The 16038-nt window shown below is 45.8% G+C and overlaps 1 protein-coding gene across 1 annotated transcript in view; it reads right to left on the bottom strand.

The window, feature by feature from the left end:
- LOC135916835 (uncharacterized) overlaps window positions 1-16038 on the bottom strand; it is a 136276-nt gene that overhangs the window by 95817 nt on the left and 24421 nt on the right. The window contains exon 3 of the mRNA XM_065450268.1: window positions 4785-4864. Coding sequence (XP_065306340.1) covers window positions 4785-4864 — 80 coding nt within the window. The remainder of the gene's footprint in view (window positions 1-4784; window positions 4865-16038) is intronic.

Raw genomic sequence — 16038 nt, 5'->3', positions numbered from 1 at the left:
CACTTATTATACACGTTCCTTTCCAATGATAATGGTAAGCTTCCAGCCAGGAGCTGAGAACGCCTGCTGTATGCGGTCCAACCCATTTTTATTCGTCTATGGATTTCATTCTCATGAACAGTGTTCCTTGTGATTAGTTCAGTAGGTAAGCGTACTCCTCCACAGACTCTAGAGGCTGAATGGCAATCCTGAACTCCCGCTTCCTCGCCATTACATTCATCATCATCTTTGTCTTCAGCATAACAATCATCAACCCCAGCTTTACACTATCTCTCTTAGGATCCTCAATCATTTGTTGTAACTCGTCTGCAGTGTTGCTATAGAACAATGTTATCGGCAAACCAAACCTTGGTGACATATTCACCGTTGATTTTACTCCAAAGCCTTCCCAGTTTAATAGCTTGAATACTTCTGTGCCTAGCTGTCTGACTCTTTTCTTTATAGGTATCTTCCTACTTTTCTTGTGTACAATTAGGGTAGCTGACAAATCTCTGTAATTATTTTCCAAGGTATTTACGTCAGCGGTCTGCGCTCCTTGATTACGTAGTGTATCATCACTACGTAATCACGACTGCTGGTGTATACAGAATGAAATGCCTTTTCGTAATCTATAAACGCCATATAGAGAGGCCTATTGTACTCTGCGGATTTCTCGATTACCTGATAAATGACATGGATGTGAACAACTGTAGGGTATTTCTTTCTGAAGCCAGCCTGTTCCCTTGGTTGACTAAAGTCCAGTGTTGCCCTCATTACATGGGATATTATTTTGGTGAACATTTTATGTATTATTTGAAGTAAGCTATTGGGCCTAGTGTTTTTGAATTCTTTAACGTCTCTCCTTTTGTGGATTAGTATAATGTTTGCATTCTTCCAGTTTTCTGGGACCCTTGCAGTCGATGGGCACTTCTTATAACAAGCGGCCAGTTTTCCAATCATTATGTTTCCTCCATCTTTGCTTAAATCGACTGTTATTCCATCTTCTCCTGCCCCTCTTCCTTGTTTCATGTCTTACCAAGCCTTTCTGACATCATCGCTAGTTATAGGAGGAGTTTCTAAATCCTGTTCATTAGTCCTTCTAATGGAGGTATCCAGACTCCTCTGGGTACCGTACAGGTCAGTATAGAATTCGTCCGCTGATTTTGCTATATTTTCGAGATTGCTGATGATATTATCCTGCTTGTCTTTCAGTACATACATCTTGGTTTGTCCTACGCCAAGTCTCTTTCTCACCGATTTCCGGCTGCGCCCATTTTTTACGGTTTCTTCAGTCTTTCTCAAGTCATAGTTCCGGGTATCTCTTATTTTCGCATTGATCATTTTTGACACTTTCGCAAATTCTAACTTATTTTTTTTATTTGGACATATTCAGTTTTTGACGTCTTTTGTCGTGCAAGCACATAGGCTGCCTATTTGTTTGCAAGTACCAGCCTGAATTCTTCTGCTTTTACCCTCATTGCCTCTACGTTGACCTATTTCCTCTTGACCAATTTTACTCTAGCTTCGAATTGAGGTGAATCCTAACCCTCACTAGTCTATAATCACTGAACTTTACCCTACCTTTCGCTTCTACATCCTGCAACATTCTCGTATCGTCAGAAAGCATAAAATCAATATCATTTCTTGTTCCATCATTAGGGCTTTTCCAGGTCCACTTTCTGTTGTTACGCTTCCTGAAAAGATGTTCATTATTCGAAGCTTATTCTTTTCTGCAAGTTCTACCAGCATCTCTCATCTAGCGTTCCTACAATTGAGCCCATAGGGGCCAATTGCTCGTTCACCAACCTGCTTTTTCCCCACTTTTGCTTTGAAGTCGTCCATTCCTACAGTATACTGAGGGTGCACTTTTCTCATTTCTGCTTCAACATCTTCAAAAAACTGATCTACTTCCTCATCATCGGGGCTGGATGTTGGAGAGAAAGCTTGTACTACCTTTAATCTATACCTCTTAATAAGTTTGATCACGCCTACTGCTACCTTCTCATTAATGCTATAGAAATCGTCAATCTTGCCCGCTTTATCCTTACGGATAAGGAATCCCACCACGTATGGATTCTTATCTGCGAGACCGCTCTAGCAGAGCATGTCGCCGTTATTCAGTAGTGCATAAGCCTCGCCAGTTCTAATCGCACCAAGGCCAATGATATCCCAAACAATGTCTGACAGTTCATCAGAGAGCCGTGCTAAGCTAGCCTCACTCGAAAGAGTTCGGCTGTTAAAGGTTGACAGAGTCAGTTTCCATTGGCAACCTGTCCTGACCAAGAGGTTTTAGCACCCTCTGCTGCGTTATAGGTCTGACCGCCGCCTTGTTCAGGTGCTCCGCAGCTGCTGGGGACTGAGGGCAATCGGTTAATTGTAGTTATTTAGGTAGCGTCAAGTACTCGAATCCCGAACATTGGCGGGAAAAAATAATTAATAAGAAATAACGGAACATTCGAATGAGTATGTGAAGTTAATAACTGAATGTCTCTTGAGCGTGAAGGCTTTCACCTTAAACCCATTCGGCATGTGCTAATGTGGCTGTCAATTTTTTTCAATCGCGCTTCGCACTCAGATCGTGACCTTGTAGCGGCGTCACTATCGCCTCCGGAACAGATGACGATGAAGACGGCTCACGTGCATGTCGCGCGAGAATAGAACACGCTGGCTCGGTATCAGCCTCTCCCGCGATCCCGCGGCACCATTGCTGGCCAGCTTAAAAAAAAAACGCACAACAGCCACCCTAGTCGTCAACAAAGAACATCGCAGCAGCATCTCGCTCACACAAAACAATCCCCTCCAAGCCGAGGAAGTGGCCATAGCCCTGGCGCTCTCCCAAACAGAGGTTGAAGTCATAGTGACCGACTCCCAACAGGCGTGCCGCAACATTGCTAGCGGCAGAATTCATATCACTACGCTCCGGATCATCAATCAAAAGCCGTCAACGAGATCAGTCATGATCATCTTGGCGCCAGCTCATCAAGGCATTCCTGGCAACGAGGTCGCCAACCACGTGGCTCGAGATTTTACCCACCGAGCTAACGCCGAGGAATCTGAACCCAAGCGCATGCACCCTCTAGTCTCGCACTAAGACATCACACAACACTGCAAGCTAACCCGCAGAACATATGCACCCCCACAAAAGTCACTACCTAGAGAGCAGATTCCTCCGAGCTCTACAGGTTAATACATTCCCCCACCCAACCAGAAATCATCTGATAGCCCCTACACAATTCCCTCCGCAATGCCGCTTCTGCGCAGAGCCCGGGTCCCTCAGGCACATAGTAGGGGGTTGCAGAGCGGCACCATTAAATCCTCCAAACCCTTACCCCACTAACGAGCTTTGGGAGAGAGCCTTGGCCAGCTCGGACCTCAAGGATCAGCAACGGCTGATTGCGAGGGCCCAGGACGCGGCCCGAGCTCAAGGCATTCTGGAATGAGGACGCCTCTCCAAAGCTGCATTCACCGAATAAAAATGTTTATTCTCTCTCTCTCTCATAAAAAACCGTGGCTACGGCGGCTACTTATTCGCGCCGCCTCCCACAAACTAATAGCATCGATATTCCCAATAGTCATTCAATGAGGTCCAAAAATGTAAGTTTTTTAGATATTTCTCCCTTGCTTTGTGGAAATTTTCATTTTCGCAGTACATTAAAGTAGTTATTCAATTTCATATCAAAAATACAATTAGCGCATACCCATGCGTTAGAGAACTTTTGCCGTGTAAGGTCTCCTTAACCTTTTTTTTATTTTAGCTATTCTAGAGAAACAACGTTGCCGTTCAATTGCTTCTAGACATAACATTGCTACAGGAAAGCTCATTTTGTGACAAAGACTACAGTAAGGCATCAGCGGTTGAAAATTATGAAATATGCCTTGCCAGAAAATTTTGTTTGCGTTAGCAGTTGTCGTTAAGCCATGCAAGATCATACGCGTGCTAGTAAGCCGAACAAATGCTGTCCTGAAGAACCCAACTGTCAATGTCATGAAGTTACCAATGTATTAGCTGTAACAAAATGATACTTCGTTTGTCGTAAATAAAGGTAACAGTATTTGGACCATATTTTTCCTGCTATTTAGCAGGACACACAATAACAAGTAGAGTGGACACTGTGCCAAATATGATTTGAGACATACGTTTACAGTAAGAAATCAACTAGAATAGACAAGCAAGAGTATAATCACATTAAGCGGTAATAAACATGGAAAGCTAGGAGGCGATGGAGCAAGATAATGGATGCATAATACGAACTGCTTTTTGAACTGCACTATCTGTACATTTGGGAGTAAAATTTACTGTAAACGTTTTAGTACATTTAACAACAAGGAATTCGGAGGTGGAAGAAAAGGTCATTTCGAGCCATTGAGAATCGAATTCGAGAACTCGCATGTTGCACATATTCTGCTGTACAACGCAAGCTACGACGACAGCTGCTCCTTCATACACTTCTTCGATGCTTATGCAACGGTTACTAAACTTAGCCCTGGCAGTGTTATGGTAATGAATTGGAAGGCTAGGTCAAAGCAGCACACGTCTAATATTTGTTAAACCTCAAGTAAACCAAAGATATCACAAAGAGACAACAGCCGCCGTCACCTCAGTGGCAGAGCAACGTGTCCTTAGAAGGTTTTGTATTCTACATAAAGAGGCAATATATTATTGTTTCCCTATGTCCGTGCCCGAATGTTAAGTCTATGAAGCATTTAGTGAATAATAAGTAAATATACAATGCACGTAATCACAAACTTTCCGTGTGTTCCTGTATAGGTATAGAAGACTGAATCTGATTCACGCTGATGCTTACATCTTTCATACACTGTCATTATGGGTCCGCTGTATCCACTTTTTTCTGGAGACAATGAGGCTGTGAAGTGTTCCGTGTACCTGAAAAAGAACACTGTAGAATGAGCATACAATATAGGTGACATTGTTTCATTGGGTAAAAGCTCATGGAAGGACGAATTACGATAGTGCAAATATTGGATGTTGTTCAAATACGTCTAGCACAATTCATTTCCGCTGACAGGTACGCAACTTCTGGTCATGCAGAAAGCACACACACACCTGAGCTCACATTTACAAAAATTCCGAATGGTTCTAGTTCTCGAGCAGCATATTACTGAAGTGGAAATACTGAATTGGCATTGTGCTTGGCATATAGTTTCCGCTAGATGGCAGGACACGCGTTTTCTATTGTCTCGTGAGCGAGGCTTGGGAAAGCATTGTGGTCGAGAAAACTGAAATGGTAGGGAGAGAAGGGGTTATGGGGTAATAAGAATGATTTTTTGCTCTGTAGGCTCTACAATGCCAGACGCCATTCAGCGAGACTTCTTCAAACTGGTTAGCACATGATAGCCAGGTGTTGTAGCGTGACATAGTGTATAAATCAGCGCTATAAAACTGCGAAAGAGTTGCTGAGTATGCTACAAAATCTGTAGTTCTACAATATTCACCATGAGAAAACGAACACATCGGAGCTCAATAAGAACACCTTGTGCATGCAAACAGCTAGATGTTAGCCTGCATTTCCTTAGCTGCCTTGCAGCGCTGCAACGTTACAATGACAACTGAGGCGTATACAGTGCTGTGAAAAGAGACATATCCGTGGAGACGCATTCGCATTATGACAGGATTGGACACACTATTTATCAGCTATAAGAATATAGTAGTGCACACCGATCAAGTATTCAGCACTCATGATATCGTGGTAATCACCGTAAAGAAAACATAAATAAATGCTGAAAATGAAAAAAAATTGTACAATTCTCTGCATTACGTGTTGTGGTCACATGTGGTCATGCAACCGGGGATAAATAATGTGAAATATAGGTTGACTATAATTGTGTGAAATTGAAGTGAAAGGCATGGAAGTGGTAGGTGCGATAACAAGCTGCCATCTGCTCTAGAATAGTAAACAATGCGTTGGAACAATTCGGCAAAGTGATCGACTGCATAAACCATATTTCTCTTAAAATTATCAGGTTTTACGTGCCAAAACCACGATCTGATAACAAGGCCCACTGTTATGGGGGACTTCGGAAATCTGGACCATCTGGGGTTACTTAACGTGCACCCAAATCTAAGTAACCGGGTGGTTTCTCATTTCGCCCACATCGAAATGCGGCCGCCGTGGCCGGGATTCGATCCCGCGATCGCGTGCTTAGAAGCCCAACACAGAAGACACTAAGGAACCGCGGCGGGTAAACCGTATCTCTTTGAAAATTCTTTAATTACAAATATAAATGATAAAACAAGTGCTAAATAATGAAATCACTTCATTCCTTTTACTACTTCCGACATTTGTGTAATTGTTAAGGTGTTTGCGAGAGTAAATAGTAATGATTACCTGCTTTGAATGTATAACGTTTTCCATCTTTAGAAAAAGGGCAAATACTCCTTAGAAAAGTCAATTTTTTTGAAGGCATTTTAGCTCACCAAACGCCCCGTAAATTTTTATCCTAAGTTTTAGGAAATTCTGGTCTTACATTGCTGAAAATCAGGACTTATTAGCAATCTAAGTTGTCATGCCGAAATTGATGTTGGTGGTAATGCATGCTATATGGAGCTAATTCGCTCTCACACGGGATAAACCTAAAAAAAACAACAGATCACGAAACTTCCCTGGATCCCCATAAGTAGAGGTTTACCAGGTTAAAGTGTCGAAAATGAACAAAGTCATCTTTATAATAATAAATATTCAGCTAGCTATATCATCGACGCGTGAAAAAGAAAGGAAACTAAACCAATATTCATTTGCATAAACATAATGTATGCAGCGAAAAGTTAAGCACATCGAATCATCAGCATTCTAAATTACACAAAAATTCACCACAAAAACTATGGACTACCGAAATGAAATATTCAACGAGTGAATAGTTTGAGGCCTGATATTGAATTCTTTTGTACAGCCAGTGATCAGGTGATAAAGCTAATTCAAGATATGCTTAGGAGAAAACTAAAAGCTGTGAGGAATTAACAGCTGAGCAGATTTTACATCGCAGGCACAATGTGCCTAAAACATTGCGAGGTTTTGATGGAATGGCCGGCGACATCAAATGTACAAAACACTGCAAATGGCATCCATTTCTCATACATTCTTTCGTAGCTCACATGTATTGCAAAATTTATATTCATTCGGAATAGCTGCGGGTACATTTCCAATTGCCGCCGCGTAACACGTGAAGCAGTGGTGCGCAAAAAAATGATTGTAGCGCTTTTTGCCACCTCGTACGCTTATTCTGGCGAGAGGCCTTCTGTACAACGGAAGATTTCCTTGTTTTTTCTCAGAAATCGCGGCTCTATGAAATCATCGGCTGCACTCCAGCTCTAATTACTGAGTATCCAATCTCTTGCTATCCTCACACTGCGACCTTGTATAGCACTGCACTATTCAATTTCGTATATATTTTGGTGGCATAGTTTTTATGTCATTCCTAGTAGGCAAATAATTTTTCCATGTACATAAAATGAGCGCAGTCGCAGCAAGGTACACGATTTCCTAACTCAGGCGTCATTCTGACAGAGTATATAGAAAGTATCAAATTTTGCCACTAATACGCGATCTTTCAGGTTTGTTGTGAAATCTAACAATGACTATAACATATGGTATTTCAATGCAAATAATACGTTTTGATTATAATTGAAATCTTTAGCGTTGCATAAGCAAATCTACTGTGGGCGAGAAAAATATCATGCCGCTCAGAAGCGATTACTTGCGAAGAATGTTGGACTACGGCTTCCTACTTTTGCAACACGAAGCTTGCTTTACGCTTTAAGAGTGAAGGTCATCGACTTTCATCGCTTCGGTCGCTCGCCAAGCGTCAAGCTTCTTTTCAAGGGAGACAGTGTGCCTGATCATTTGAAGATGGGCTGCGTGAGACACCCAGTTCGTCCCTATGTGTCTCGACCACTGCATTGCCACAAGCACCAATAGCTAGACCATGTCAGCGTGCTCTGCACAGGTCGGACAACGTTGGGTGAGACGGCATGCCTTCGCTGTGCCGGGAACCATGACATATATTCATGCACAGTAAAAGAAATGAAGTGCTTGAATTGCGATGGACCATACTAGACGAATTCCAAGGATTTTTCTCAACAAGGAAGGAGATAAAAATACTCAATCCAAATGATCAAGACGAGTGTGTCCCACAAAAAGGCATCAGCATGAGTGCAACGCCTGGGAAGGCGATCGTGTCATCGGGGTTGATAATCTGTCGATCAAAACAAGATCTCCCTGGCCCCAATTAGGCCGGTCCCGCAGAAGGTAGCTGAATCGGTATCGATCTATCTCTCAGAACCATTCCTTCAAGCGAGCCGCGCAAACACGGAATTGAATACATGAGCACGATTTACGACGCACACACGGGCCTTAGGATGTCAGCACGAGATAGGACAGTGCACTGAAAAATCCCCATTGGACAAATAACCGACGCCTTGCGGCTGCTACTGTCTGGTTTAAATGTTACAACGGTACTAGCAGCGGCAAGCATTCTGATAACTATAGACATCCTCCTAAGTACAGTGCAGTAACCTCTACCTCTGCCTGCAAAGATTACTTTGCTGTGCTGTGAAGTGTGCCCGTACGCAACGTACGGAAGCAGTATGCTGTGCAGCTCCCATCATCCTGTTTACCATACCACCGCTATGCTTCCTCTTTACATCGTATATCTGTTATTCCCTCCAAACCCTTTTCCAAGCATAGTGTAGAAGGGTAGAGGCACTTCACTCCAGCCGACTTCTTCACCTTTCTGCTACCTTACTGCTAAAAATTTCCATGGTGATATTACAATATGAAATGATGTTGCTAACTTCGGCTATGACTGTTTAAATAGCTCTCTGTAATGTGCTTTTACTAAGCATGAAAACAGTCGCAAAGTTTAAGGATTAAAACGATTTCTTGATATAAACAACTATGCAATGGAAATTGGGCACTTCCTGAAACGGCGGCATGTTCATGTAGCGTGACAGCGTGCGATCTAGTGACTCTGCTAGTGCTCGAAATGTTGTAGTCGCAACGGAGTACTAGTCGCGGCGCTCATGCCATGTACAATGTAGCCGGCTTGTCGAAACTGGAAGTAACATGGCGGTTGATCGATGAATGCGTGCAATCAACAACTCAATAGAATACCGTGCTAGAGAGCACAATTAGCTACGTTGCGAACAAGGAAGGTAAATTGAGTCGACTAATCACTGACATGCTGTCCAAATCTCTAAACGTTTCGGTGACTTGACCAGACTTGACCAGCCAGGAGCCTAGTGTACATAAGAAAAAGCGCGTTATGTCAGCGTGATGGAAGGTGGTCTGTTGACACAACCAGAGCCACGAAGACCGCTGTTGCAAGGGTGTTCCCTCGGAACTTATAGTAACTGTGTGCCAGGAAATGCACGTTTATCTGGAATTAGCATGGAGACATGACTCTGAATTCAGGCAGACTGCCAGGAAATTGGATCCAGCAAAGAAACCCGAAAGGGCACAATGAATTGAATAGGGCAATGCATGAATTATCGGGCATCGAGCCGTGTACTCGGCTAGATGCGCGGCGTTTTAGTAATAGAAGTTTACAGCGCAGCTACAATCATCAGAGCTTGTGGGAAAAAGTAGTATAGTGCGTCGTACTGTGAAAATAGTTCCCTCTATAACGAATTTATTGGCAGCTTTCTTATTGCAAAAAAAAAATCAATACGGGACGGCTACTTGGAAGGTCGCCAATAGAGTACCTCTTATTTTTCTGCGAGAAATACCTCTGCAAGGCTTCTACTCACAGGGAGGTCACGTTTCTTCTTGTACGGGCTCAAGCGGATAGTATAAATAGATTTTATGTTTTAATTACGCTCTTCATAGCTATCTTCTCTTACTCTATCTAATATCTTATACTTCACTATTAGATTATTTCCCTAAAGAAGTGTGAAGCAAATATGTCTGTGCATACGCCTGGATAGATTGATAACGTATGCTTATAAGCCACCGATTTTGCAGACGAATAAGACGTTCTTGCATAGCAGACGAGAATGAGGACCAGCTGTGCCCCAGCCTGCCATCATTGTAGTTGTGGTGCCACTTGCTGCCACTCCAAAAATATTGTATAGAAACCCTTTTTGATATCTCCTTGTAACAATTGTTGTGGAGGGGGGTGTATACCTGAAGGACTCCACGGGACTTTGCAGTGCACATCTCGTGTGTCCTACGATGATGTCGACTAAAATGCCCGCTGGCTCAGTCTTGGCTACTACTTCAAATTTCCTGGCCCAAATCAGAGACCATGGTATCTTTTTCAGTAATGAAGTGACGGACGTGGAAGGCTGCCTAATTGAATATGAATTAACCAGGAAGAACAACTGCGGGGACCCAATCATAATTGCTGGCTAATGTTATCGACTATATCAAGGGAAAGGCACGTGTTTGGTTCCAAACACACCAGGAAGAACTGACTAGTTGAGACACCCGCAAGCAATAACTAGAGGAGCTCTTCAGAAAGCCAGTCGGGTGCCAGCGAGTAGCCAAGTAGGATCTTTCCTGCCGCACCCAAACATCAACTGAACCATATCTGGTGTACATTCAGGCTGTTTTAGCTCTTTGTCAGCGCGTTGACAAGAAGATGTCTGAGGTTGACAAATTCAGTCACATATTTAGAGGAATCGCTGATGACGCGTTTAATTTGCTGATATGCATGGTGTCGCAATTGCCAGGCATCAAAATTTAAAAGCATGGAATGCCACGTAGCATGACAGTCAAGATAATGGTATTTGCCTTTGCTTGGCGACACCCTCATTATTTTTGGAGTCCATCTAAATACCAGATTAGTCTTAATTGTTTTATTTCTCAAATAATTCAATTAGATGACAAGTGTCACCGAGAAAACTGTAGAGCAACATAAAAACCCCCGATACAATTGTCTGCTACTGATTACATGCTACATAAACGTGTTCTACCGACCGTGAGAGACGACACCCGCGAATACACGCAAAGTGCCTCGAGCAGTCTGTTGCGCGGCTGTTTTGCATGTACCCCGGTCTTCTTTCACGCTCCGAAAAATACTGTTACGCAACACGTATTGAGCAGCAAAAGCTGTATCGACAGCTTTTCTGGTTGCTCTGCAACTTTTTCATTGAAACTTTTCGTCAAAATATAGTGTTAGAGAACATGATTAATTAAGTAGGACTAACTATATAATTACGCGAAGTGTAAAAATTCTGCAGATCGCACCCACTGAGGGAATCAATGTGAGCGAAGCTTTGTCTGCTGATTGTGTTCACTGACGCTATTGGCGGTGATATATTGACGGCATGCGACAGTCGTAACGTGATGTGAAATGGTACCGCGCATCTTCCGCTTGTGTTTGTTGTTTTTGCTCCGCTGGACTCTTTATGGGAGCCTTCGTATCCTCGGCAAGAAGTTCACGCTTCGGCGCCATTCTGGGTTGCGGCATTGTAGCTGACAAAACTGCCTCCTCTCTCCCTTTATTCCATCGCTAACGTTCTGCCCAGCTCCTCCATCTAGAGTCGTTGCTGTTCCGCTTGAGCACAGAGACTACGGCGGTAGCTCTTGCACCGCATTTGTGGGGAGTCACTCCTAGTTACGAGGTCCAGAGAGCATTGCGCACATGCGACGTGGCGTAAATGTTGACACGAGCTTCCTAGGTCGTCCTTCCTTTGTGCCACACTCCTGTCATGTACTAACGTGATAGCGTTAAGGGCCCCGTGTCGCAGAAAATCATGTGTCGACAATGCGGGCGTCATTTGGCGCATAATCATACTGAACCACAACCTTCGTTGTGGTTCAGTAGATCACAATTCAGCATGATTCAGTACATTACTGAACCACAACTTTGTTCTCGGAATTTCGAGAACGAAAGCTCATAAACAAATGGCATGAAAGAAAACACCGACAACGTATGCATTTTATGTTCCTCTGGCACTGTCACGTCTAAACCACGCCCTTATGGGGCTGGCATTACTGACGTGCCTCTCAACTACGCACCGACGTGGCTGGCGTTAGCGGCGTTCAAGACAACAGCATCAGCAGCCGCTGTAGATGAAAGTAGATGAAATAGTCAGAGAAAGCTTCGGCTTAAAAGAATCGGCATATCTCAATGCAACGGTAAACAACATTACTTTGGCTCTGTTCAACTACGTGACATTTGCGTATTTTAAATATTGCTACATGGCAGTTTGCGTACACGCACTTGACACCATGGCTGCTATTTAGTTAGTGTGCCAATTTTTACAAGTTTATACGTCCGATAAAACACTAACATATTGTATACAGAACCTTTTGACACCCCTCCGTAACAATATTGTTACGTAGGAAGACGCAGACGAAAAGCTATGTACAACTATATTTACAACGTAACACGCCGCGCTTGGCCAAGAGGCAACAGCCCGCGCTAGCTTCCAATCGTCGTCGTCGTCTTCTGACTGCTCATTTCTTCGTCATTGGAAATACTATTCCGTAGCACCACCCCCGGCGGCAAAAGCGCCGTCCCGGAGCGACTAAAGGTTGGACTCGGAAGCAGTGTAGTAGGCCATGAGCCTAGTGACGTGGACTACATCACTAGATGCCAGAGTAGATGACGAGGTTGAGCGCACAGGAGATATTTCGTACGTCACAGGCGTCACCTGGCGCAGAACGCGGTAGGGCTCTGTGTATCGCGAAAGGAGCTTTTCTGAAAGTCCGACGTGACGAGAGGGCGACCACAGGAGCACGAGCGCACCAGGCGAAAATTGCACGTCACAGTGGCGGGCGTTGTACTGACACTGCTGAGTGGTTTGCGAGTCCGTCAGTCGAGCACGGGCAAGCTGGCGTGCATGGTCGGCGAGGGCGATGGCGTCGCGCGCATACTCGCTTGTTGAGATCGCAGGAGGAGGAAGGGCCGAGTCAAGGGGCAAGGTCGGTTCGCGAGCGTAGAGTTGATAAAATGGAGAAAATGGGGCTGTGTCGTGCCGGGAAGAATTATAAGCAAATGTCATGTAAGGAAGGGCAATATCCCAGTCGTGGTGGTCCTTGGAAACGTAAGTGGCTAGCATATCGGTAAGAGTATGGTTTAACCGCTCTGTCAGGCCATTGGTGTGAGGATGGTATGAGGTAGTCAGCTTGTGTTGAGTGGAGCAGGAACGCACAATGTCGGCGATAACTTTGGAGAGGAAGTTACGACCACGGCCAGTAAGCAGCTGTCGCGGGGCGCCATGAAGTAAGATGATGTCACGCAAGAAAAAGCCCGCGACGTCAGTGGCGCAACTGGTTGGGAGAGCCCGCGTGATAGCGTATGGGGTGGCGTAATCAGTTGCGACAGCTACCCATTTGTTCCCAGAGGAGGACGTGGGAAAGGGACCGAGGAGGTCTAACCCAACACAAAAGAACGGTTGCATAGGGACGGTGATCGGCTGAAGAAGACCGCCAGGTAGCACTTGTGGTGTTTTCCGACACTGGCAGGTATCACAGGCAGAAACATAGCGTCGGATGGAGCGAGCGAGACCAGGCCAATAGAAGCGGCGGCGGAAGCGGTCATACGTGCGGGTTACCCCAAGATGTACTGCAGTAGGTGCGTCAGGCATCTCAAAGAGCACAGTTTGTCGTAGATGTTTTGGCACGACAAGAAGATCAGATCCGTCAGGGAGGAAGTTCCTTCGGTACAGAATGCCGCCGTGGAGGACATATCGGTGAACGGACGCGTCGGTAGGTGTAGAGTGCAGACGCTCGATGAGTACTCGCAGCGATAGGTCTCGGTTCTGCTCATCGGCCATGTTAGCGAAGGCAGACACAGAGAAAATTCCATTGGCGGTGCTACTGCCGGCGTCGTCAGGCTCGTCTACCGGGTAACGAGACAGGCAGTCAGCGTCTTTCTGTAGTCGGCCAGATATGTAGGTGACCGTATACAAATATTCTTGGAGGCGTAAGGCCCAGCGACCAAGTGTTCCTGTAGGATCTTTCAGGGAGCATAACCAGGAAAGCGCGTGATGGTCTGTGACAACGGAAAAGGGTCGGCCATATAAGTATGGCGGAACTTCGCAACCGCCCAAACTAAGGCCAGACACTCACGATCAGTAATGGAATAGTTGCGCTCGGAAGATGACAGGAGCCTGCTGGCGCAAGCGATAACACAGTCGTTGCCGCGCTGGCGTTGTGCCAGGACTGCGCCAATTCCGTGACCGCTGGCATCAGTACGGACTTCGGTAGGCGCAGAAGGATCGAAATGGGCCAGAACGGGAGGCGTTGTGAGAAGGTCGATTAGATGCGAGAATGCAGAGGCCTCGTTATCGCCCCACTGGAAAGGGGTATCTTTTTTTTTAAAAGCTCGGTTAGTGGTCGTGCTATGGCCGCAAAAGTTTCCACGAAATGGCGGAAGTAGGAACAAACGCCGATGAAGATGCGCACATCCTTGACACACTTGGGAACAGGGAAGTGCGTAACAGCATGGATCTTGCCTGGGTCTGGTTGCACTCCGTTCGCGTCAACGAGGTGCCCAAGGACGGTAATCTGGCGACGGCCGAATTGGCACTTCGATGTGTTCAATTGCAGACCGGCTCGACGAAAAACATCCAGGACTGTCGAGAGACGCTCGAGGTGTGTAGCGAACGTTGGAGAGAATACTATAACGTCGTCCAAGTAGCACAGGCACGTGGACCATTTGAAACCGTGACGGAGGGAGTCCATCATGCGTTCAAAAGTGGCAGGAGCGTTACATAGACCGAACGGCATCACTTTGAATTGATAAAGACCGTCGGGTGTTACAAAAAGCAGTCTCCTCGCGGTCGAGATCGTCCACGGCAATCGGCCAGTAGCCGGAGCGAAGGTCAATAGATGAGAAGTGGCGAGCACCGTGGAGGCAGTCAAGGGCGTCATCAATCCGAGGTAGGGGATACACGTCCTTCTTGGTAACCCTGTTAAGGTGCCGGTAATCCACGCAAAAGCGCCATGAGCGATCCTTCTTCTTTACCAGTACAACAGGTGACGCCCATGGACTACACGACGGTTCTATGATGTTTTTGGCAAGCATTTTACGAACTTCTGCGTGAATAACTTGACGCTCAGCCTGTGACACTCGATAGGGGCGGTGATGAATAGGAGGGGCATCACCGGTATTAATGCGATGTTTGACAGCTGTAGCTTGAGCCAAAGGACGATCATTAAAGTAAAAAAAATATTGTTGCAGGAAAACAGAACGCGGTAGAGCTCACGAGCGTGCTCAGACGGCATGTCGGGCGCAATGATTTTCTATAAGTCGGCGATGTTACAAGTTGCGGACTGCGATGGTAGAGCAGGATCGGCCGAATTATCGTCTACTGCAATAGATGCTATTGAGTGATCCTCGAATGAGCAAAGCTGGGCTTTCGACATCCCGCGTGGCAGGAGTTGTGTCATTGAGCCAAAATTGACCACTGACAGGCAGACGCGATTCGCCGTAATAGATAAAACGGTATGAGGTACTGTGATCCCGTGGGTAAGTAGGACGTCTTGCATAGGAGCCGCGATGTAGTGATCGTCGGGCACTGGTGGGGATGACAGTAAGTCAACGTAAGTCAGTGCCATAGGTGGCAAGCGAACGAAGTCGACGGAACTGAGGCGACTTGGGTGTGGTTCAGCGGGATACAGAACAGGCAAGTCAAGGCGGAGAGTACTGGTGGAACAGTCGATGAGAGCAGAATGTGCGGAGTGGAAGTCCAAGCCGAGGATAATGTCGTGGGGACAGTGGGCGATGACTGTGAACAGCACGATTGTGGAGCGATCGGCGAAGGAGACACGGGCGGCGCACATACCAATTATGGGGGTTGTTCCGCCATCGGCGACACGGACAACAGGCGTCGTGGCGGGAGTGATTATTTTCTTCAGGCGGTTACGAAGGCCAGCGCTCATGATCGACAAATGCGCCCCAGTGTCTATAACAGCAGATACAGAAACACCGTCGACTTGCACGTCAAGAAGGTGCAGATGAGTGGGCAACGTCAGTGGAGGATTTGGCGGCGTAGGGAGCAATGCAGCGTCACCTCGAGGCGCTGCATCATCTAGTCTTCCGGTTGGGAGCGGCGTCCGAAGGGAGTCGGCGAAAAGGAGCGACGGGGCT

This window comes from Dermacentor albipictus, chromosome 7, assembly GCF_038994185.2.
Source record: "Dermacentor albipictus isolate Rhodes 1998 colony chromosome 7, USDA_Dalb.pri_finalv2, whole genome shotgun sequence".
Classification (NCBI taxonomy): Eukaryota; Metazoa; Arthropoda; class Arachnida; order Ixodida; family Ixodidae; genus Dermacentor; species Dermacentor albipictus.
This window is presented reverse-complemented; position numbering and strand designations above follow the sequence as displayed.